Source organism: Tasmannia lanceolata, unplaced genomic scaffold (assembly GCF_043159265.1).
Source record: "Tasmannia lanceolata isolate RefF3 unplaced genomic scaffold, GAP_Taslan_0.1 ptg000013l, whole genome shotgun sequence".
Classification (NCBI taxonomy): domain Eukaryota; kingdom Viridiplantae; phylum Streptophyta; class Magnoliopsida; order Canellales; family Winteraceae; genus Tasmannia; species Tasmannia lanceolata.
The window spans coordinates 42,525,163-42,551,028 of NW_027518690.1; the positions used below are offsets into that span (position 1 = coordinate 42,525,163).

Consider the following 25,866-nt stretch of genomic DNA (forward strand, 5'->3'; position numbering starts at 1 on the left):
AAGAGGGCTCAAGTTAAAGGGTTAGTTAAAAAGTCAAAACCGGATCTTATCTGTATACAAGAAACCAAATTGGAGGTTATTGATAGGAGTATGGTAAAAAGTCTTGGTGTTGGTTCGCATTGGGGTTTCTCTTTTGTTGAAGCTATTGGTGCTTCGGGGGGCATTTTCATAGCTTGGGACGAATCTAATTGGGTTAGGTCCGAGGAATGGAAGGGTAGGTTTTCAATAGCTATTGTATGTGTGCTTGTTTTCTGGGGTGTATGGTCCTTCTCTTTGGGCGGATAAGAGGTTGTTTTGGGAAGAGCTAAACGGAGTTAGGGATAGGTGGTCCTATCCTTGGTGTATAGGGGGTGATTTTAATGAAATTAGGTTTGTTTGTGAAAGGTTAGGATGTCGGAGAGCAAATCAAAACATGGCTGCTTTTGCAACTTTCATTTCAAAGCATAATATTATTGACCTTCCATTATCTGGAGCTAGGTTTACTTGGAGCAGAGGTGAAAGTCTTAGTAGGATTGATCGATTTCTTATTTGTCCTGGTTGGCTGAATTTGGCTCCTGAGGTTCTCCAAAAGACTCTCGTTCACTCGGTATCTGATCATTGTCCTCTTCTCTTGGATCCTAGAATGGAGTCTTGGGGTCCTCCTCCTTTTAGGTTTGAGATTTCGTGGCTTCAAATTCCCCTCATGGAGGAAAGATTGGGTGTTTGGTGGGTAGCACATAAGTGTGAGGGTCCAGTGGATGTGGTTATTGGGCAGAAGCTTAAGTATGTAAAGAAAAAGTTAAAGGAATGGGTAGCTGAAAGAGGTCAAGCTGATTCGAGTAGAAAAGTTTGGCTAGAAAATAGAATTGGTGATTTAAATGTGTTGGAAGAATCTGGATTAGGGTCCGTAATTTCGAGGGAGGAATTGGGTAGGGTTAAAGAAGAGCATAAAGGACTGCTGCTTCATGAGGAGATATCTTGGAGGCAGAAGTCGAGAGAGAGATGGTTAAAGGAGGGGACAAAAATACGGCTTATTTTCATGCTAAGGCCAGTGCCAGAAGACGGAGAAATAGGATCGAGTCTTTGGTTGACAATGGAATCAGAGTGTCAGGGAAGGATGAGGTTACTAGAGTGATCTTGGATTTTTATACGTCCCTGTACTCGTCTGAGAGTATCATGAGACCACTTCCAGAATATCTGGAGTTTAGTGGGCTGAGTATGGCTCAGAGGGTTGCATTAGAGAGACCCTTTGAAGAAGAAGAGGTTGAAAAAGGGGTTTTCTCTATTAGTAAGGATAAGGCCCCTGGTCCTGATGGTTTTTGTTTAGCTTTCTTCCAATCCTGTTGGTCGTATGTAAAAGGGGATATCCTGAAATTTTTTGAGGAGTTCTATCATGGGTTGGCATTGGATAAAGGCACTGGGGCTACTTTCATTGCCCTTATCCCTAAGGTTCCTGGTGCCTCTAAAATTTCGGAGTACCGTCCAATAAGCTTAGTGGGATGTTTATACAAAGTTTTGGCAAAGGTTCTAGCGGATCAGTTAAAGATGGTGCTTCCATCCATTATCTCAGATTGCCAAAGTGCTTTTGTGGCTAATAGGCAGATTCTTGATTGCTCATTAGTTGCGAATGAGGCCATTGACTTTTATCTTAGAAATGGCATGGGAGGTTTTATGTGCAAATTGGATATGGAGAAGGCTTATGATAAGGTGGAATGGGATTGCTTAGATTACTTGCTTGGAAGAATGGGGTTTGGAAGTAAATGGAGAGAATGGATGAGGGGTTGTGTCTCTTCGGCTTGGTTTTCCATTCTGATTAATGGGTCCCCTAAAGGATTTTTTAAGTCATCTCGAGGACTTAGGCAGGGTGACCCCTTATCCCCTTTTCTTTTTGTCATCGTGGCGGAGACTCTTAGCAGATTGATGAATAAAGGGAGTGGGTTGGGCTTATTCAATGGTTTTAAGATTGGAAGCCAGCAGGTAGAAGTGTCTCATCTTCAATTTGCTGATGATACGCTCCTGTTTTGTGAACCAAACATGATCCAAGCGATGAATTTAAAATCTTCCCTTAGATGTTATGAGTTGATTACGGGGCAGAGATCCAATTTTCATAAATCTAGATTATATTCCCTAAACATCCCGCAGGATGAGGCGCTTGAATTGGCTAAGACTCTGGGTTGTCAGCTTAATCAATTGCCCTCCTCATACCTGGGACTCCCATTGGGGGTGGGGAGACCAAAAAAATCTTTGTGGGATCCTGTTGTAGAGAGAATTGAAAGGAGGTTGGAATCATGGAAAAGAAATCTTGTTTCTAGAGGGGGAAGGCTTGTGTTGGTTAAGGCGGTGTTGGCCAATATTCCCATATATTTTTTGTCTTTATTTAAATGCCCGGTCAGTGTTGTATCGCGTATTGAACAAATCCAACGTAGATTTTTATGGGGAGGCAATGAAAGGAAAAAGGATATTTCTTTGGTCAGTTGGAAGAGTGTGTGCTTACCTGTTAAGAATGGTGGTTTGGGTATTAGGAGAGTGAAAGAATTTAATCATGCCTTGTTAGGAAAATGGTTATGGAGGTTCGGGGAGGAAAATTCTTAATTGTGGGTTAGGGTAATTGGGAGTAAATATGGGTGCAAGCCGGGAAAGTGGGAATCTAAAAACCATTTCAAGAAACAAGGTTTGACTGTTTGGCGTGACATTTTGAAAATGTCATTTGCTTTTCTTTTGAGGGTTAGATTTAGAGGGATCGAATAAAATTTTGGAGGGATGTGTGGTGTGCTGATGAGCCTCTTATGAGTTTATTCCCAAATTTATATCGTGTAGCCGCTGAGAAAGAGAGTTTTGTTTCTGAATGCTTTGCTCGAGAAGGGGGTAGTTTAGTTTGGTTCCCTAGGTTTAGAAGGAACTTCTTTGATCGGGAGCTAGAGTCGGTTGCCCAATTTCTTAAGCTTTTAGATGGTTGCTACATTAAGAGAAGCGGTATGGATAAAAGAGTATGGACTGCGGAATCGTCTGGTTTTTTCTCTGTCAAATCTTTCTATTTCAGCTTGTTGCCTTGCAGTGTATCATCCATTTCAGCCGAGGTATGAAAATTTCATTGCCCGCCTAGAGTTGGTTTCTTCGGATGGGCGGTATGTCGTGATCGGATTCAAACGATTAACTTCCTCCGGAAGCGCGGTATGATGCTTGTTGACCATTGCCCCCTCTGCTTGAAAGATGGTGAATCTGTGGATCATCTCTTCATGCATTGCTCCTTTACGCGTCAGGTATGGAGTTTGATATTTCTGAGATTTGGCATATGTTGGATTTTTCCATTTTCTATTCCAGAGTTGATTCGTCTTTGGACCTTTGTGCCATGGAAGAAGAAGGGCAAAGTAATGTGGAATTTGTGTCTTCTTGCAACATGGTGGGTGATATGGAAAGAGAGAAAATCCCGTGTCTTTGAAGGGGTTGCAAAATCTCCGTATTGGATATATATGAAAATTATTGCACTCACTATTTCATGGGCGAGAAGTTTACCGGCTTTCCGTTTTGTATCGGCCTTTGACTTATGGGAGGGTTGGAGGATTGTTTGCTTTAGTAGGAAGATCCGGCATCCGATTGTTCAGAGATGGGAGGCTCCGCCTATTGAAATGTTCAAAATAACTTTGATGGGTCTAGTATTGGGAACCCGGGCCCGGCCGGTGTTGGTGGGTTGTGTCGGGATGCTTGTGGTGAAGTTATATGGGCTTTTGCCGGCCCTCTTGGAGTTTGTGATGCCTCGGAGGCCGAGGTGAGGGCGGTTTATCATGGCATAAAAAGGCTTGAGAGAGATAGCATGGATATCACTATTGTGGAGGGAGATTCTTTGAATGTGATTAAATGGTTGAGGGGGTTGGTGTCGCCTCCTTGGAGATTTTCTTCTATTTTTGATGAAATAGATGATTTAATTGCGAGCTCATCTATTGTTTTCAATCATGTTCGGCGATCTGCTAATGGGGAGGCGGACTCCTTGGCTAGAAGTGGAGTTGGAGTGGTTTGACTTCCTTCCTCCCTGAGATTTGTCTTTCTTGTTATTGTTGTTTTATTTTCTTGTAATTTTGGTTGAGGCCCACCTCGGTCCCCTTCCTTTTTTAATGAATTCATCTTGCCATTTCAAAAAAAAGAAACAAAAGAGAGCAACAAAGCAGAGAAACATAGCACCAAAACAAGCAAAGAGAGCCTAACCCAGAGGAGCCAACAACAACAAGAGAGCCAAAAAAAACCCCTCAAACACCAAGCTCCCGAACCAATCAAGATTTTCCAGGGATGAGCCCTTTAAAAGGGGTTCTAGATACAGGCAAGGTGTTCATAATAGGAAGGAATTTCCCTTTCTTCCTGTTAACTACTTGACAAGAATCTTCGCTTGTGGCTTGGCAATTAGTTGCCAAAAAAATAAGTTCTTTCTCTTTTGAGCACACTATTCCTTCTTTTTTTTTTCTTTTTTTTGAAATGGTGAATCATATTAGAATGGAAAGGGAAGCCTGAGATGGGACAGCCCAATAGAACAGATTACAAGATAAGAAAGCATAAACAGAAAATACACAACATCAACAGAACAAGACATGGCTGATCAAGGGGGAAGATAATCAAACCATTGTAAAGAGTCACTATTCACACCCCTCTTGGCTAACAGATCAACCTTCTCATTGGCCGCCCTCCTCACATGCTTCAAGACAACCGATGACCCTGATACTACTTCTAGTTTTTGGAATTTCATTAAATTTTTGCCACAGAACGAAAGATGCAGAGGAAGAGAGAAATGAAATGAAGAGAGCTCGGATCGGTGTATTTCATATGAAGATATCATCGATGCAACAGAGGACTTTGATGAAAAACACTGCATTGGGGAGGGAGGATATGGGAGAGTTTACAAAGCAGCTTTGCCAACAGGGCAAGTAGTGGCTGTAAAGAAACCTCACAAATTAGAAGATAGCGAGCATATTGACCAGAGAAGTTTCATAAATGAGGTAAGGGCATTAACAGAAATCCGTCACCGTAACATTGTCAAGCTTTACGGGTTTTGTTCTCATCCTCGATGTATGTTTCTTGTTTATGAGAATATGGAAAGAGGAAATTTGGCTAATATCCTAAGCAGCGAGGAAGGGGCAATGAAGTTGCATAATATTATTAAAGTTGTGGCCCATTCTTTATCATACATGCACCATGATTGCATCCAGCCGCTACTTCATTGAGATATCTCTAGCAAAAATATTTTATTGGATTCAGAATTTGAGGCTCATGTCTCCGATTCATCTAATTTGGACAGAACTTACAGGCACTTACGGATATGTTGCTCCAGGTTAGTTCCCCACATACATTGCTTAGTTTACTGTAGAAGTGTAATTATTTGGAAAATTGCATGTTATTTTATTGTCATGTTCTGGGGCCTGTGTAACGAGTATGCTATTGGGCCTGTGTTCAAGAGATACAGCAGAGATGCACTATCATAGTTCTTGGTCACCCAAAACAATATACAACCTTAAATTTAATACAAATTTTTCTATAAGAAAATTACTGGTAACGAGTTTTTATCCAATTTTTTGTAAATTATCCTACTTTAAAATGCTTGATTAGGATATGGAGTGTTTAGATTTTGAATTTTTCTACGAAATATTAGAACATTTCTTTTTATATGTGTAACATTATTGTGCCTGATGGATCACCTTTAGCCGGCCATCTCCTGGAATATTTTTGCCTGATGATGAATTGCTAGCCAGCACTGACTTGATCCAACGGTCAGAAGAACACCTTATGGAATTTTTGGTAAAAACTTTCCTAAAAATTGTCTTATCTAATGTTTGGATACTCATTTTCCATAGAAGTTTTTCCTTCCAATGGCTTTCTTTCAGCATAAAATTCTTCTTATGCCATTTATGTGGAAAGAAACAGAGCCATATTAAAAATAGGGAAATGTTATCAGCACTACTGTTTTTTGCGGAGGGCTCTCCTTACTTTATTAAAAGTACGGTATGGCGTGCACCATAGGATGATCCAAACCGTCCATTAGTGGGCCACAGCCTAAATAAGTTGTGCCCCCAAAATCATTTACATCGGTTGATCCTAACCCTCCGATCTGAATGTTAGAGGGTTGATCCTAACCCTCTATAGATCGGAGGGTTAGGATCGACCTATGGAATTGATTCTTGTGGCACAACCTATTTAGGCTGTGACCAATCTAAAGGACGGTTCGGATCATCCTGTGGTGAGGGCCATACCATACTTTTAATAAAGTGAGGAGTGCAATCATCAAAATACAGTGGTGCTGATAACATTTTCCTTAAAAACAAAATTTCTACATTTTCTTGGAAAAAATCATTCTTGCTAGACCAGGGAAGTCTTTTTTTTCCGATGCATATATATTGTTTGGAAGTATTCAAAGTGGCCCTAAGTTTTTAAACAACTAAGAGGATTGTTTAACATAGAAATTTGGGATTTATTGGGCAATTTCATGGAAAGCTATTTCGTTGCTGGCTTTTGCATGATAGAACAGCCACTTGAGATGAATTAAATAAATAAGACAAAATCTGCCAAATCCCTAGAAATTTTATGTTTTTTGATTTTTTGATTTTTTTGGCAGAGCTTGCTTACACAGTAAGAGTGACCGAGAAATGCGATGTATATAGCTTTGGGGTTTTAGCACTTGAAGTTATAATGGGAAGGCACCCTGGAGATATCATCTCCTCCTTGTCATCATCATCTGAAGGTATAGCCAACATCTACGGCTAAAGGATGTGTTGGACCCACGGCTCCCAAATACCGAACACCAAGATGGAAATGAAGCTGTTCTGGTAGTGTCAGTGGATTTGATTGCCACATACACTGCAGTTGGGTGTCCCATGTGATGAGAAGGGGTGCATTTATCATTTCCCTTGTATATAAGGGTCAGTGTTAATAAGAGATGAACTAGGCCGATAGTCACCTTCAAGATCAAGTCTTGGGTCTCACTTGGGGACATGTATGTTTAATTTAGACTGTTGATCATTGTATCATGAGATGAAATGGCTTTCTGTGAAATTGTCTAGCAAGTACCCTATAGTTATTTAATTAAGGAAAGTAATTAAAATTTCTTATTCTAATTAGGAATTAATTAAGAAAGTCAATGGAATTCAATATCTCCCGAGGTCTTGTTATTTTAGTAGCAAAAATGATGAATTCACGAAGGGATGCAAAGTCACTTCAACCAATTATCCCTCACCCAAGACTCACAGAGTCTTAAAATTCATAGTAGGTATAGAGGAATTTGATAGGCAATTTCACTGAAAGCCATTCCACGGCTCACTTTTGCAGGAGAGAAAAGCCACCTCAGATGAATTAAATTAATAAGACAAACCTGCTAAAAAGTGAGCCTGTGTGAGTGTGATGTTCTCTCATGCAAAATTGAGTCGCAAAATGTCTAGATGGTAAATACTTTATATATGCCGCTTACATTTTGAGGTCATATTCATCCACTTACATGCTTTGGTATTTGAGCGTCCCTTTTCTCTCTCACCCGGGCTAGTGTCACGGGGTCAAATTGCTCCTCCACAAAGCAACACGCGTGATGTGTGATGGCACTAAGTCTTCACAACTTAGTCTGCCAAACCCTCCCTCTAGTACACAATGAGGCTCTCTCAAGAAATGGGACAGCAGACACAAAGAAAATCAGCACACAAAATGCATAGAAAAGCATACACAAGGGACACCAATTTTTAATGTGTTTCGGCCAATCAATGCCTACTCCACGAGCAACTCCATTGCCATCATCTTTCTGAAACTCTTACTCTTGGCCAAAGCCATTACAAGGAAGCTTTTCTCTCACAATACACACAAAAATCCATTTCCTATGTGCTTGGGCGTTTTTGCCACATATAGAGTAGTTTTGGCAACCAACTCAAGGCCATTGGCCCATTTACATAGTGCCTAAAGGCTATTGGCCAATGTACAACACATTCAACAATCCATGTGCATTTGCACTTACAAATCATGAGTCAACACTTGGCAAAACCAACCAAAACCGTCCAGCCATGTTGTCTATTCAAAATGCATTGGTTTGCCTCCAAAATCCGCATGTGCAACACCACTTTGCCTATTGCCTTGCTGCCATGTATGCATTCCAGTGCCAAAACCGCCCAACTGTTGCCTTCCTTGTTTTCAAACATTTGTAACTGCCCAACTGTTGCATTCCAGTCCAAGCATGCGGGTAGCCCATTCTGAACCATTTGTAACCGCTGCCTCCATGTGCAAAGCTTGGGCACTACGCCTAGGTGCTGGCCACTTGCCACATGCTTATTGGCTTATCGTTGCCCGCCAAACCATTGCCCACCAGCCACCTACCCAGTCAGTGCCCATGGATCCAGTGCCCATCAATCTTTGCCCGTGCAAGCTATGCATAGCCCATGCCTATGCTCTATCCCATGCCAAAGCCTTGGTCCCATGGCCTTCTTCCCACCTTGTTTCATATTGGCCTAACTCCCTAGGCCCATCTTGGCTATTGGCAAGGGTGCAAGGTGCCACTACAAGCCAATGCCTATGCCATTGGTTTTAGGGTCTAACAGCTAGTTACTTTACATTTGCTCTATCACGTTCAAATACTGATTCTGAAGCGGGAATTCATAGGTAATGGATTAAAATACTCTCGTATGTGAATGGGTATTATAGGGAAGGAAATGTAAAATTAAACGGCGACAAAAAATTAAAGGAAATCAAATCCATGCCAATAAACTTCATTAAAATAATAATATTGCCTTATATCTTTTCAATGATTTTAGGGAATGCTAGATACACAGGCGCCCTTGCAAAAAAGGGAGTATAGGGCACCCCAAGTAAATTTGCACCTAAGATGGCACAAAAAATTACAACCATAACTACCATAAATGAAAATTTAAGAATGACCTGGATAGAATCACATCTCTGCAAGGGTTGGACAGCATCATATGCTTTGCAGGAGTGGATAAAAATCACATGACTTGATGAGAGGTTGGACATAATCCTAACCCCTATGATGATAGGACAGACTTCTGAAAGATTGACTCTCTAGCTAAAGACAGACTCCTTTGCTAAAGGACTGACTCTCAAACTGGTGACTCTAAGAGAGGTGCTAACGAGACATGGCATGTCTCCTATGGATGGATTCACTAATGAGACAAAGCTTGTCTCTAAAGGATATAACTTTCTCTGCATGAGGCATAGTATGTCTCCCTGAGGGTAAGCTTTTCTACGAGACAAAGCATGTCTCTCTAAAAGGGTGTGACTTTCTATGAGACAAAGCATGTCTCCTAACAGGGTAAGACATTTCATGCTGAGACATAACTTGTCTACCTAAAAAGGCTCTAGATAACTCTTTCATTGCCCTTGCAATGAAGAACTAAAGGTTTCAGGGTATCTAAAAGACTGAGGATTCTTTACCTAAATAAGAGGAAAGAAGAGGGGAAAGGGTACTATCATGATCTAATAAATCCTTCTAAGGATGGGCTTGGGCTATCGCCTTCATCGCCCTTGCAATGAATGAGTAAAGAATACTAATGAGACTTAGTTAGTCTCAGAATGACAAGAGATGAGGCGAAAGAAAGGATAAATTCTAATAGAAAAATTATGGTAATTGATGTTGCCTGATCAAGGAAAAGAAATATCTCGTTGACAAAATTTATTCTAATTTAGAGTCGAACTTAGAATCTATACTCATCTATCATCATATTAATGGCTCTTTGGGTTTATGCTCTCCCATAAGCTAATGATAACTTTAGATTAATGACCTTTAAAGAAAACATTCAATAGGCATTTCTCATAACTGATTTGTACAACCAAGAACAGTTCATGACCATTTGAAATTACATCTCATTAGCTTCTACAAAAACCATATATCCTGGCAATGAATTTCAATCTCAAAAATCCCATTTTCATATCACACATTAATTGAGAAGATAATTCTGCATTGTGTAAATAATATTACAGAAGGAGTAAATCCTAGCATATTTTCGATGAAAAGTTCTAGTATTATTATAAGACATTAACACAAGATATTATCCCCATTATCAGTATATACAAGAAAATGTTGATGTCCAAATGATTTGCAGGAAGTAAACTTATTTAGCTTATCCATGCTGAAATAAATTGAAGAGTCTTGTAATCTGTTATCTTTATGATGATTGAGAGATTTTGTTTAAAGATAAGACAGCTTACTTTCATTGTTATGAACTGAAATTCATTATATTGATTTAATTGATTCGGGTGTCATAACATATTATATTGGTTAAAATATTTCAAATGATTTATGCAAATGAGGTCCTTCTATCAGTTTGTGACTCAAAGGGATCATGAAAAGTTTTTCTTAAATTCATTGGAAAATTCTGATTGTGAAATGATTGTGTTATCCACAGATTTATGTTCCACATAGTTTTGAGTTATGATTCAATCTGTAACCTTCAATTCAATAAGTCAGTACTATGTTTTAAATATTTGAATACTGAAAATCCAATTTAAACAGACGGACTAAGATGTAAAAAAAGATAATGGAAACGAATTGAACCAGTGTTGTTTCTAGAGTATGGTTTAGTGATTGACATCAATTCCTTTTCATATGAGGTAATGGCTACGGTTAGAAATTTTATGCATTAACAGGGCACTAGTCCAATGGATCAAATGGAAGAAGTCTCCTTGTTTGGGAGAAAAAATCGAAAACGAATTGAATGATAGGTCAAGGCCAATAAGCAAGGGCAGGTAGGGGCATTTGGATAGTGTAGGAGAAGCTTCTGAATAAGGGCTCACACGTATGCTACCAAGAGTGTGAGGCACGCGAATAACTCCGAAATATGTTACATGCTCCCCGTAGACATCTATGAATAGGCGAATCTTCAATGTTTTTGGGGCCCTCTGAAATGTGTTACAACTTACAAGGTCCTCATCTATACATTTAGGGAACTGATTTCAACACAAACATTTTTGATACAAGACGCTCATGTTTCTTGTCTTTTAGTATTTAAAGAGCACTTAGATGGTAATTATATACTAAAAGACAAGAAACATGAGCGTCTTGTATCAAAACATGGTTGTGCTGAAATCCCTCTCAAATGTGTTACATGGTCCTCGTCTTTATATTTATTGTCGCATTCATCACAGAAAGCAGAAAGGAGAAAGCATATCTTTTATATGTCACATGCAATCTACAATTATTGAAGGGAAATGATTTCAACACTGCAAAGTTGCACGAAAGCATCTTGTTGCGTGAAATGTGTTACATGCTCGTTGAAATCATTTCCCGAAAAATACATCTACAATATCATGCTCTTCACAACACCCATTTGTCGGGTAGACAACAAAAGGTTTCCCCAAAATTACCCCAAAACATTCAAAATAAAGGGCATAACATGCACTTTAATCTCATTCCTGCAAAAAAAGATTACATGAGGTCCAATAACCCTCAGGAAATTTTAAGATATATATAGCCTAAGACCAACAATTAAACGGCTAGGATCATCCAATGATGTGGGCTCCCTTGCATTTTTTTTGTACTTGTATTTGCATGTCCTCAGTAACTTTTAAGGATTAAAAGGTCTTATTCCCCTCAACGCACGGCATAAAAAGGAGAGACGACTTTTTCACTATAAAAGTACATCCAACATGCACGAAAAAACTCTAACACCACCAACAACCATGGCCTTCGAGAAATCTCTATCCCTCTTCTCTTTACTTTTCTGCTTTGTGATGCTTTCTTGCCGTTCAACAATGCCAAATTTGGTAGAAGCAAAGGTTCTCCTCATCTGGAAAGCCAACCTCTTGAACCAAACTCCTCTAAATTCATGGTCACTTCACAATACAACCAATCAAAGCCCATGCAATTGGAGGGGGATAGCATGCAACGACAACGGAAGCGTCACTCAAATAAACCTAACAGGTGTAGGTTTACAAGGTAAGCTATATAACTTCAAATTCTCTTCCTATCCAAAACTCGCCTATCTTGATTTTAGCAAAAACTCACTCTTCGGAACAATTCCTTCCACATTAGGAAACTTGTCCAACCTTTCCATGTTGTACCTCCACCATAATAAGCTCTCTGGCCCCATCCCTGAAGAAATAGGATATTTAAAAATTATGGTTGAACTGGCCATCTCCTATAACATTCTAGAAGGTTCCATTCCTTCAACAATAGGAAACTTGACCAACCTTACCCATTTGTACTTATGTAACAATAGTCTCTCTGGCCCCATCCCTAAGGAAATTGGTGATTTGAAAAATATGGTTGAGTTGGCAATGTCCTCGAACATTCTAACATGTTCCATTCCTTCCACATTATGAAACTTAACCAGCCTTTCCCGCTTGTACCTCTATAACAATAGTCTCTCTGGCCCCATCCCTAAAGAAATTGGTTATTTGAAAATTATTGTTGAACTTGACATGTCCTCTAACATTCTAAACGGTTCCATTACTTCCACATTAGTAAACTTGACTAAGCTTTCCATCTTGCACCTCTCTCTGGCCCCATCCCTAATGAAATTAGTGATTTGAAAAATATGGCTCAACTTTACATGTCCTCCAACATTCTAACAGGTTCCATTCCTTCCACATTAGGAAACTTGACTAAGCTTTCCATCTTGCACCTCTTCGGTAATAAGCTCTCTAGCCCCATCCCTAAAGAAATAGGAGATTTGAAAATTTTGATTGACCTACAATGTGCTCTAACATTCTAACAGGTTCCATTCCTTCTACTTTAGCTAATCTTAAAAAGCTAGTGGTTCTACACCTATATAAAAATCACCTTTCTGGTTCACGTCCTCAAGAAATGTCAAGTCTAATAAATTTGGAAAGACTCGATTTGGGGGACAACAACCTCTCAGGATATTTGCCGCAGCAAATTTGCCAACGTGGATCACTTAAATCTCTTTGTATGCAAATTTGCCAAGGTGGATATTTCCCATTGCTGATGCATGTTTCTGATTTATGAGTATATGGAAAGAGGAAATTTGCTTAGTATCCTAAGCAGTGAAAGAAGGGGCAATGGAGATAGATTGGGTGAAGATGGTGAATATTATAAAAGTTGTGGCACATTCTTTATCATACATGCATCATGATTGCGCTTCACCAATAATAGTTCATCGAGATATCTCTAGCAAAAATGTTTTATTGGATTCAGAATTTGAGGCTCGTGTCTCTAATTTTGGTCCTGCTAGACTTCTAATGCCTGATTCATCCAATTGGACAGAACTTGCGGGCACTCGAGGATATGTTGCTCCAGGTTAGTTTCTCATATTTTGTTCCTGCTTTATTGTTGCAGCATAATTGCTTAGAAAATTACGTCTTATCTAGAAAATTACGTTTGTTGGCAGAGCTTGCTTACATAATGAGAGTGACCGAGAAATGTGATGTATATAGCTTTGGGGTTTTAACACTTGAAGTCATAATGGGAAGGCACCCTGGAGATATCATCTCCTCCTTGTCATCATCATCATCATCTGAAGGTGGCCAAAATCTATGGCTAAAGGATGTGTTGGACCCACGGCTCCACATATGACTCCAAAATCTATGCCAAACATAAAATGTTTGGCATAAAATTCTTCTTATGCCATTTATGTGGAAAGAAATGTTATCAGCACTACTGTTTTTTGCATAGGGCTCTCCTTATTTTATTAAAAGTACGGTATGGCCCGCACCATAGGATGATCCAAACCGTCCATTAGTGGGCCACAGCCTAAATAAGTTGTGCCCCCAAAATCATTTACATCGGTTGATCCTAACCCTCCGATCTGAATGTTAGAGGGTTGATCCTAACCCTCTATAGATCGGAGGGTTAGGATCAACCTATGGAATTGATTCTTGGGGCACAACCTATTTAGGCTGTGACCAATCTAAAGGACGGTTCGGATCATCATGTGGTGAGGGCCATACCATACTTTTAATAAAGTGAGGAGTGCAATCATCAAAATACAGTGGTGCTGATAACATTTCCCTAAAAACAAAATTTCTACATTTTCTTGGAAAAAATCATTCTTGCTAGTAGTTCATCGAGATATCTCAACCAAAAATGTTTTATTGGATTCAGAATTTGAGGCTCACATATCTGATTTTGGTACTGCTAGAATTCTAATGACGGATTCATCCAACTGGACAGAACTTGCAGGCACTCGTGGATATGTTGCTCCAGGTTAGTTCCTCCTATATTGTGCCTACTTTATTGTTGCGGTATAATTGTTTAGAAAATTGTCTTATTTATTGTTTTGTCATTTGGCTCACCTACGGAAGGACAAAATGTTTGCCAAGAAATTTTATGTCATTTAACTTCTTTTTCTTTTCGTTTTTTTTTTTTTTTTTTTGGCTTAGCTTGCTTACACAATGAGAGTGACGGAGAAATGCGATGTATATAGCTTTGGGGTTTTAGCACTTGAAGTGATAATGGGAAGGCACCCTGGAGATATCATCTCCTCCTTGTTAACATCATCATCTGAAGTTGGCCAAAATCTACGGCTAAAGGATGTGTTAGACCCACGGCTCCCAAATCCCGAAGACCAAGTTGGAAATGAAGTTTTTCTGGCAGTGTCAATGGCACTCGCGTGCGTAAATGCAAATCCACAAACTCGGCCACCCATGCAACACATCTCTGGAAAGTTCTCTGCTCGAACTCCATCTTTTCCAAAGCCATTCCACACAATCAAAATGTCTCAACTGATGGAATTTCAAGTGTAAATGGGTTGGGTCTCTTCACCTACTCAGTTATATTGTATAAGTCAGTATTTCATATAGTTGATCAAAATAAGGGACGGACTAGGCTGATTGTCACCGTCGAGATCAAGTCTTGGGTCCCACTTGGAGATTGGAGAGAGGCTAATCTTCTTCACGTGGGAAGGATTCAACGGGCCTGATTGCAACGTTAAGATAAGTAGAATTAACAGATTTATTAGAAAAAATTTAAACTGTTAAACTTTTGGCTAAATCATAATCTTTGATGACTAATTGGAATATAACTTATAGATTATAGTTTTTACTCTTAAAATCACTTTAGAGTCGCAGGGCATTTTGTGGATGCAACAGCCAATCCACAAGATGCCTTATGCTATGGACGCGAGCAAATCCCTTAAAATAAAGAATAATAAATTACTTTAAAAAGAACCACATTGCTCGCTTACGTTCCCACACAGTCACAACACATTTACACTTGCATTATCAAGCAAAAGTCCTGTGGACAGCCTCCATCGGACATCCGCCAGGCTATATGCTGAAAGAGCGGGCCATGTAACACAGGAGGGACTGAGGTGGACCCTCCCTCCTCTAGCGAGGGCTTAATTTTAGAGTTTTAATGGGATCCAGTGCATTTGTGTAGGTGTGATTGCACCTACTTCTTCCTTGGGTTTAAACCACAGGAGATGGAACACTCGCATCCGAACGAATCACCCAAGCAAGAGAACAAACCCCCTCCTCCCTCCATGTTCCTCCGCCACGCCCCGTTGTCTTTGTCGCCGACCGGAATCTCCCGAACCCCTCAACATTTATCGGCCCATCATTTATCGACAGAAGGTCAATCTGCCACCACTCAAGATTCATTTTCAGATCCTCCGTCACAATTCTCCACTCCTTCAAAACCGAACCATCCACGTCCGTCACTAAATCTACTCATCCACACCCTTCTTCCCAGGTCCCACCACTGATGGAGGACCCACACTGACCGAGTCGGACCACACCAACCCGACTTTCACCAAGACTTCCGACCTGTCCAGGGTCGACCCAGGCAGATCATCCTCGGCTCCAATTTTGAGGCAAACATCGCTCTTCGTTCGACGGAGTTGAAGGTGGGTGTTGTGGTGGTGAAGGTCATGATTTTACTCGCCCATCAAATCACGGTACCCCAGTGCGGGGTACCACAATAAGCTTACAGGCTCAATTCCATCTTCTCTAGAAGATATGAACAGTTTGACATTTGTTAATTTATTATACAATAATTTGGTGGGTGACTTCCTAACGGCAAAGCCTTCCAACAAGAGACTTTTGTTGGCAACAAAGGTTTATGCGGCAATGCGCAGGGTTTGGAATCGTGCAAGCCCTGTCACTAAATATTGAAAGTTCTTTCTCTCTCTTTTTTTTTTATAGGTAAGCTGGGGTTAGGCAGGACCCATACCAGATATATTGATAATGAATAAGAGTACAAACCAATAAAAGGCCACATGGGCTACAAAAACATAAGCAGAAAGAACAACCCACAACTTCATAGAGAAGGGAAACAAAGAAGCCAACAAAAAACAAAAGAGAGCAACAAAGCAGAGAAACATAGCACCAAAACAAGCAAAGAGAGCCTAACCCAGAGGAGCCAACAACATCAAGAGAGCCAAAAAAACCCCTCAAACACCAAGCTCCCGAACCAATCAAGATTTTCCAGGGATGAGCCCTTTAAAAGGGGTTCTAGATACAGGCAAGGTGTTCATAATATGAAGGAATTTCCCTTTCTTCCTGTTAACTAATTGACAAGAATCTTCGCTTGCGGCTTGGCAATTAGTTGCCAAAAAAATAAGTTCTTTCTATTTTGAGCACACTATTCCTTTTTCTTTTTTTCTTTTTTTTGAAATGGTGAATCATATTAGAATGGAAAGGGAAGCCTGAGAAGGGACAGCCCAATAGAACAGATTACAAGATAAGAAAGCATAAACAGAAAATACACAACATCAACAGAACAAGACATGGCTGATCAAGGGGGAAGATAATCAAACCATTGTAAAGAGTCACTATTCACACCCCTCTTGGCTAACAGATCAACCTTCTCATTGGCCGCCCTCCTCACATGCTTCAAGACAACCGATGACCCTGATACTACTTCTAGTTTTTGGAATTTCATTAAATTTTTGCCACAGAACGAAAAATGCAGAGGAAGAGAGAAATGAAATGAAGAGAGCTCGGATCGGTGTATTTCATATGAAGATATCATCGATGCAATAGAGGACTTTGATGAAAAACACTGCATTGGGGAGGGAGGATATGGGAGAGTTTACAAAGCAGCTTTGCCAACAGGGAAAGTAGTGGCTGTAAAGAAACCTCACAAATTAGAAGATAGCAAGCATATTGACCAGAGAAGTTTCATAAATGAGGTAAGGGCATTAACAGAAATCCGTCACCGCAACATTGTCAAGCTTTACGGGTTTTGTTTTCATCCTCGATGTATGTTTCTTGTTTATGAGAATATGGAAAGAGGAAATTTGGCTAATATCCTAAGCAGCGAGGAAGGGGCAATGGAGTTGCATTGGGTTAAGAGGGTGAATATTATTAAAGTTGTGGCCCATTCTTTATCATACATGCACCATGATTGCGTCCAGCCCATACTTCATCGAGATATCTCTAGCAAAAATATTTTATTGGATTCAGAATTTGAGGCTCATGTCTCTGATTTTGGTACTAAATCTAAAGGACGGTTTGGATCATCCTATGGTGAGGGCCATACCATACTTTTGATAAAGTGAGGAGTGCAATCATCAAAATACAGTGGTGCTGATAAATTTTCCCTAAAAACAAAATTTCTACATTTTTTTGGAAAAAATCATTCTTGCTAGACCAGGGAAGTCTTTTTTTCCGATGTAAAGAGTCACTATTCACACCCCTTAAATGGTTTTTATTGTAGATGCATATATATTGTTTGGAAGTATTCAAAGTGGCCCTAAGTTTTTAAACAATTAAGAGAATTGTTTAACATAGAAATTTGGGATTTATTGAGCAATTTCATGGAAAGCTATTTCGTTGCTGGCTTTTGCATGATAGAACAGCCACTTGAGATGAATTAAATAAATAAGACAAAATCTGCCAAAAAGTCAACATGTGTGGCAGTTCTTAAGTGCAAAAGCCAATCACTTCAACCAATTATCCCTTACCCAAGACTCACAAAGTCTTAAAATTCATAGTAGGTATAGAGGAATTTGATAGGCAATTTCACTGAAAGCCATTCCACGGCTCACTTTTGCAGGAAAGAAAAGCCACCTCAGATGAATTAAATTAATAAGACAAAACCTGCTAAAAAGTGAGCCTGTGTGAGTGTGATGTTCTCTCATGCAAAATTGAGTCGCAAAATGGCTTTCTGTTAAGTTGCCTATTAAATCCCTATGTCTAGATGGTAAATACTTTATATATGCCACTTACATTTTGAGGTCATATTCATCCATTTACATGCTTTGTTATTTGAGCGTCCCTTTTCTCTCTCACCCAGGCTTGTGTCACGGGGTCAAATTGCTCCTCCACAAAGCAACCCGCTTGATGGCACTAAGTCTTCACAACTTAGTCTGCCAAACCCTCTCTCTAGTACACAATGAGGCTCGACAGCACACACAAAGGAAAAATCAGCACACAAAATGCATAGAAAACCATACACAAGGGACACCAATTTTTAATGTGTTTCGGGAGCAACTCCATTGCCATCATCTTTCTCAAACTCTTACTCTTGGCCAAAGCCATTACAAGGAAGCTTTGCCTAAATAAGAGGAAAGAAGAGGGGACCTAAGAGAGGCGCTAACGAGACATGGCATGTCTCCTATGGATGGATTCACTAATGAGACAAAGCTTGTCTCTAAAGGATATAACTTTCTCTGCATGAGGCATAGCCTGTCTCCCTGAGGGTAAGCTTTTCTACGAGACAAAGCATGTCTCTCTAAAAGGGTGTGACTTTCTATGAGACAAAGCATGTCTCCTAACAGGGTAAGACATTTCATGCTGAGACATAACTTGTCTCCCTAAAAAGGCTCTAGATAACTCTTTCATTGCCCTTGCAATGAAGAACTAAAGGTTTCAGGGTATCTAAAAGACTGATGATTCTTTACCTAAATAAGAGGAAAGAAGAGGGGAAATGGTACTATCATGATCCAATAAATCCCTCTAAGGATGGGCTTGGGCTATCGCCTTCATCGCCCTTGCAATGAATGAGTAAAGAATACTAATGAGACTTAGTTAGTCTCAGAATGACAAGAGATGAGGCGAAAGAAAGGATAAATTCTAATAGAAAAATTATGGTAATTGATGTTGCCTGATCAAGGAAAAGAAATATCTCGTTGACAAAATTTATTCTAATTTAGAGTCGAAATTAGAATCTATACTCATCTATCATCATATTAATGGCTCTTTGGGTTTATGCTCTCCCATAAGCTAATGATAACTTTAGATTAATGACCTTTAAAGAAAACATTCAATAGGCATTTCTCATAACTGATTCGTACAACCAAGAACAGTTCATGACCATTTGAAATTACATCTCATTAGCTTCTACAAAAACCATATATCCTGGCAATGAATTTCAATCTCAAAAACCCCATTTTCATATCACACATTAATTGAGAAGATAATTCTGCATCGTGTAAATAATATTACAGAAGGAGTAAATCCTAGCATATTTTCGATGAAAAGTTCTAGTATTATTATAAGACATTAACACAAGATATTATCCCCATTATCAGTACATACAAGAAAATGTTGATGTCCAAATGATTTGCAGGAAGTAAACTTATTTAGCTTATCCATGCTGAAATAAATTGAAGAGTCTTGTAATCTGTTATCTTTATGATGATTGAGAGATTTTGTTTAAAGATATGATAGCTTACTTTCATTGTTATGAACTGAAATTCATTATATTGATTTAATTGATTCGGGTGTCATAACATATTATATTGGTTAAAATATTTCAAATGATTTATGCAAATGAGGTCCTTCTATCAGTTTGTGACTCAAAGGGATCATGAAAAGTTTTTCTTAAATTCATTGGAAAATTCTGATTGTGAAATGATTGTGTTATCCACAGATTTATGTTCCACATAGTTTTGAGTTATGATTCAATCTGTAACGTTCAATTCAATAAGTCAGTACTATGTTTTAAATATTTGAATACTGAAAATCCAATTTAAACAGATGGACTAAGATGTAAAAAAAGATAATGGAAACGAATTGAACCAGTGTTGTTTCTAGAGTATGGTTTAGTGATTGACATCAATTCCTTTTCATATGAGGTAATGGCTATGGTTAGAAATTTTATGCATTAACAGGGCACTAGTCCAATGGATCAAATGGAAGAAGTCTCCTTGTTTGGGAGAAAAAATCGAAAACGAATTGAATGATAGGTCAAGGCCAATAAGACAAGGGCAGGTAGGGGCCTTTGGATAGTGTAGGAGAAGCTTCTGAATGGGGGCTCACACTTATGCTACCAAGAGTGTGAGGCACGCGAATAACTCCGAAATATGTTACATGCTCCCCGTAGACATCTATGAATAGGCGAATCTTCAATGGGTTTGGGGCCCTTTGAAATGTGTTACAAGGTCCTCGTCTATACATTTGGGGCCCTTTGAAATGTGTTACAAGGCTCTTGTATCAAAACATGGTTGTGCTGAAATCCCTCTGAAATGTGTTACATGGTCCTCGTCTTTATACTTATTGTCGCATTCATCAGAGAAAGCAGAAAGCAGAGAGGATACATGAAGAAGATACATGATCCAAAAATAAACCCTACACTTTAAATCCAAGACTAACAAGACTTAACTAATCTTAGCTTCCTTAAGCTACCACTAAGCCATTAACAAATGTAAAATGACCAACACAATTCCAAAACAAAACACCAAGTCCCTAGGCCATTAACTCCCACAAAAGAGAATTCCAATGTGGTCAAGCCCATATTCCAAGCTCCCAATTTAGAAGTAAATGAGTTCCAGAAAAATTCGGGGAGTGATAAATCGACCCCCATATATTTTAAACGGCCCGTTATGTGTCTTTCTCTCTCCGCTCTCTCTCTAACTCAGAGGAGAGAGAAAGAGACACAGGGGTCGATTTAAGATATTAGGAGGTTGATTTAAGATATTTGGGGGTCGATTTATCACTGCCCAAAAAATCATGTGGAAAGGTGGTCAAGCGGTCAACCTTAGATTTCCAGCAATATTGCTAAGTTATATATATTTTAGTGACTAAATTTAAAATCTTCAATAATGAATTAATTGAGAAAAGTTAGTAAATAGGGATATGGAAGAACACAAACAACGAAATTAAAAAAAAACTGGGGGTAGCAGATGGAAGAAGTCTCCTAGTTTGGGAGAAATAATCGAAAACGAATTGAATGATAGATCAAGGCCAATATACAGTGTGAAGAGACAAGGGCAGGTAGGGGCCTTTGGATAGTGTAGGAGAAGCTTCTGAATGGGGGCTCACACGTATGCTACCAAGAGTGTGAGACACGCGAATAACTCCGAAATATGTTACATGCTCCCCGTAGACATCTATAAATAGGCGAATCTTCAATGGGTTTGGGGCCCTTTGAAATGTGTTACAAGGTCCTCGTCTATACATTTGGGGCCCTTTGAAATGTGTTACAAGGTCCTCGTCTATACATTTGGGGCCCTTTGAAATGTGTTACATGGTCCTCGTCTTTATACTTATTGTCGCATTCATCACAGAAAGCAGAAAGCAGAAAGCAGAAAGCAGATCTTTTATATGTCACACCCACGCCAAAGGCAATAATTTTTTTTTAAAGGGCAACAGAATATATATATATATATATATATATATATATATATATATATATATATATATATATATATATGTAAAAACAGAACCGAGGTGGTCCTGAAGGAACAAAGATAATACAAAGATAGCAGTACAATAATTCAAGGAGGTAGATAGTCAAAGCACTCAAACGCGGCCCGAAAGACTCCTTTCTTGGCAAGGGTGTCTGCTTCCGCATTGGCTGATCTCCTGACATGGCGAAAAACTATTGAGGAGCCCTTAGCTCTGTCCTCTATTTCCTCTAAGAGAGGCAAAAATCGCCAAGGGGGAGAAGCGTTACCCGAAAGCCAGCGAATAACATTTAAGGAATCCCCTTCGACGATAATTTTGTCGCACTCTAGACGAGGCATCGAGAGAAGCCCGCTATGAACGGCTCGGACCTCTGCCTCGTTTGAGTCTGCCACTCCGATAGGCCCCGAGTAGGCCCAGAGGACTTCCCCTTTGTGGTTTCTACATAACCCCCCTACTCCTGCCATTCCTGGATTGCCGATAGACGATCCGTCAAAGTTAAGTTTCAGGGACCCCGGAGGAGGAGGAATCCAGGAGGGGAGGATTTTTACTTTGGTAGCCGATTCCAAGCATATGATTGACCATCCTTCCCAGAGGTCGAAAGCTGAAACAAAACGAAACAGGGGAAGGCTTCGAGCCCAGGATATGACCGCAGCTATCAACTGAATATAAATCCAATAGGGAGATCTAGCCTTCCCTTCAAAGATACGAGCATTCCTCTCTTTCCACAAGAACCACCATGAGGCCAGGAGACACATCTTCCACAGCGTTCTGCCTTTCCTTTTCCAAGGAGTCCAGGCCCAACTCTGAATGAATTCAGCCATAGAGTTGGAGGGGACCCAACTGATTCCAAAACGAGAAAAAATAAGACCCCAAATATGGCGAGCGACCTTACAGTGTATGAAAAGGTGGTCAATGGATTCCCCAGCGGATAAACATAGAGGACAGTGATCTACTAACCACATTCCTCGTTTCCTAAAAAAATCCATAGTTTGAATGCGGCCCCAGCTAACCGACCACCCAAAGAAAGCAACTCTCGGAGGGCAAGATTGTCTCCAAACCGAGGAGGACACATGCTCCACTAAAGAAGGGATCAGATGGTTATAAAAAGATTTGACTGAAAATATCCCCGAAGGATTCCAAATCCAAATCCGACGATCTACGCCCGAAGACTTGATGAAGCAAGAATCCAATAAGGAGAGGAGGGCGCTGTAAGAGTTTAACTCCCTAACAAAGAAGTCTCTGCAAAACTTAGGAGACCAAGCCACCTTCCCATGTTCCCTTGCAAAACATTCCGATACCCAGGCCTCTTTCTGAGATGAAACGATGAATAAGTCAGGAAACATCACTTGAAGAGGAACGTCCGAACACCAAGGATCCTGCCAGAACCGAATCTAATCCCCCCTATATACTCTGAATCGGACGCCAGGAGCAAATAACGACTTCAACTTCAAGATGTCCCTCCAAACCGTGAGACCTTTGAGTTTAAAATTATCAACAGAGTCCCAATGCCCATGATCTGAACCATACTTACTTCCAATGACCCGGACCCACAAAGAGGATTGTTCTTCGCCAAATCTCCACAGCCACTTGCCCATAAGGGCCTGGTTAAAACTCTGAACCCTCCTGATACCCAAACCTCCATTTTTAGTAGGCAAGCAGACCATACTCCATTTAATCAGGGAGACCCCCTTGGAAGACCCTGATCCGCCCCACAGGAAGCGTCTCTGAATTTGTTCGATGCGTTTAGCAACCGAGGCGGGACATTGAAAAAGAGATAGAAAATATATCGGCATATTGGATAGAACGGCCTTTATAAGCACTAATCTACCTCCTTTGGAAACCAACCGGCGCTTCCAGGTGGCCAAATGTCGCTCAATCCTTTGAATAATAGGAGCCCATAGGTTGTGTTTCGGTCGACCCACACCAAGAGGAAGACCCAGATAGGTTGCTGGAAAGACATCTAAACCACACCCCATAATTCCGGCGAAAAATGATGCATCGCTCTCAGAAACGTTGATCGCGAATATTACGCCAAAGGCAATAATATTCCCATACTTGAATGCTATTGATCACTAAACAACATTTTGACCTCAAATCTCTAACTAATCACACTTCTTTCCTCTTTCAATTGCTTCTCACTTTTGTGCAAAGAAAAAACACTTGTCAGACAGCTAATTTTTTGTCCATTTTCTCCATTGGGCCTTAGAAAAGTCATGTGGTTTGGAAATAAATGAGCCCCAATCCCTCTTCCTTGTAGACCACAGCAGAAGAAAAGTAATAATGCAGAGGAAAAGTATGAGTGAGGTGGCCCTACAAATTAGACTAATAGTATGATTCCAATCCTCACCCTGCCCTTGTAAATCTCAGGTCGGCCACTATATAAATTCTCACCTTTTCAAATCTTGCTAAGTTGCTTTTATGCAAAGGAAAGAAAAATACTTTGCAAGTTACTCACTTTTGCTTATTTGGTCAGTGTATTTGATAGAAATAAGAGATAAACTAGGCTGATAGCCACCTCGAGGTCAAGTCTTGTGTCCCACACGGGGACATGTATGTTTACTGTTTTTTTTTTGGATGGCATGTATTTTTAATGTATACCGTTGATCTTTGTAGACCATCGTGAGGCAACCCACATGGTTTTGGAGCTTTTGTTCCCATTGCTCATTTGACAGATGTGTAAAGTAACATGCTACAATATTATATAAACATCATCTGCATTGGTTATTTACTTTACAAATTGGCACGCCCATCCGTTCAACACACATCACACACCAACTCACACATGTCATTCACTTAATTACAGACCTGGTAATCAACACAAAACAGAACTAGTCAGATTAGTTGCATGGGACTGATGAGGCATTATCATCCAAGTGGGTCCCATATATGTTCATTCAAGTAGTCAACTTTGGGACCATACCCTTAATCTCCATGGATTTAGTTGATATTTTGAACTAGATCAGATCCTTAGAATTTCCAAATCAGTTATGTAACTGCAAAAAATTCTGATTTTCAAATCTTTTCTGCGAGACATTATTTGGAAATCAACGTTTGTGGCAGCTTCCGTCACCATCGTTGCTCCTTGACATTGCTCCTGCAGCAGCGAGGCATCCCTCCCTCCCTCACCCTCTCTTTCTCTCTCTCTTAAAACATGATCATGAAGATGATTGATGTGTTTTGTATCCAAAACTCAAATCCAAATCAAAATACAAATGCATGAGGTATCCAAACGGGCCCTTAGCAAATTTAGCAGGAACAATATTTTGGCTCCACACCGGTCGGGAGGAAGTTCTTCTAGCCCCTCTAATAGCAGGGGTGGTGGAAATATCAAATCCAAGCCTACTTTTTAGGAATTGATATTTCCACACCCCCACTATTAAGGGGTCGGGAGGGAAGTTCCTCCCGACCGGTCTGGAGCCAAATTTTATTAGCGTGTGACTGATAAGGAATTATCAAGTAAGTAGGTCCCATCTATGATCATTTAAGTCGTCCACTTTGGGGCCATGCCATGATCTCCGAGGAAACAAAGTAGGCATAGAGGGAAGAAAAAACAACAACAACAACAACAAGGTGAGGAGACACACTCCACAGCATAATACATTTAGGACCCACACCCACATTAGTTAACGGGCTCATTGTACATAGTTGCCCCGGTTTGGGCCTATATATTCATCGTTTACATGAGGAGCTCCCTAGTGGAGAGACTCTCCATCCTTCACTCCTCTTCTTCTTCCTCTCTTCTAAACCCTAATCTCATTTCTAACAGGTCCAATGCTGAAGATGTGTGGCCCGGCATGCTAAAATATTTGGCTCTTCCAATTCCTTTGTGATTTTACTGATCAATATTATCCAAAAGGCAAAACCCATGAAATCTCTTTGCCATATATTTGTTGGAATAAAACCAAATAGGTTGGAGGGAGAAGATGTGATTCAAGAGAAGAAAATTGTTCTCTTGATACCAAACACACAAAGAAAGTAGCCCAAGTTGTTATGGACTTCAAATTTCACTAAAATGGCTTGCAAATGAAGAAGATACACGATCCAAAAATAAACCCTACACTTTAAATCCAAGACTAACAAGACTTAACTAATCTTAGCTTCCTTAAGCTACCACTAAGCCATTAACAAATGTAAAATGACCAACACAATTCCAAAACAAAACACCAAGTCCCTAGGCCATTAACTCCCACAAAAGAGAATTCCAATGTGGTCAAGCCCATATTCCAAGCTCCCAATTTAGAAGTAAATGAGTTCCAAAAAAATTCGGGGAGTGATAAATCGACCCCCATATATTTTAAACGACCCGTTATGTGTCTTTCTCTCTCCGCTCTCTCTCTAACCCAGAGGAGAGAGAAAGAGACACAGGGGACGATTTAAGATATTAGGAGGTTG

At 39.9% G+C, this 25,866-nt stretch overlaps 2 protein-coding genes across 2 annotated transcripts; both read left to right on the forward strand.

The window, feature by feature from the left end:
- The first annotated feature begins 412 nt into the window (after window positions 1–412).
- On the forward strand, window positions 413–1,114 carry LOC143891273 (uncharacterized). The gene has a single exon (XM_077395890.1). It carries the CDS (start codon window positions 413–415, stop codon window positions 1,112–1,114), a length of 702 nt encoding a protein of 233 aa, XP_077252005.1.
- An 11,849-nt stretch (window positions 1,115–12,963) lies between these two features.
- On the forward strand, window positions 12,964–14,646 carry LOC143891274 (MDIS1-interacting receptor like kinase 2-like). Its single transcript, XM_077395891.1, has 4 exons — window positions 12,964–13,201; window positions 13,293–13,450; window positions 14,075–14,107; window positions 14,284–14,646. The coding sequence occupies exons 1-4, from the start codon at window positions 12,964–12,966 to the stop codon at window positions 14,644–14,646; spliced, it is 792 nt and encodes a 263-aa protein (XP_077252006.1).
- Window positions 14,647–25,866: the final 11,220 nt, after the last annotated feature.

Excerpts from the sequence above, each read along its gene's own strand:
- LOC143891273 (XM_077395890.1), top strand. The coding sequence starts at position 413 with ATGGCTGCTTTTGCAACTTTCATTTCAAAGCATAATATTATTGACCTT.
- LOC143891274 (XM_077395891.1), top strand. The coding sequence starts at position 12,964 with ATGGAGATAGATTGGGTGAAGATGGTGAATATTATAAAAGTTGTGGCA. Across the intron at positions 13,202-13,292 it reads TCGAGGATATGTTGCTCCAG|AGCTTGCTTACATAATGAGA; the intron begins GTTAGTTTCTCA and ends GTTTGTTGGCAG. Across the intron at positions 14,108-14,283 it reads TCGTGGATATGTTGCTCCAG|CTTGCTTACACAATGAGAGT; the intron begins GTTAGTTCCTCC and ends TTTTTGGCTTAG.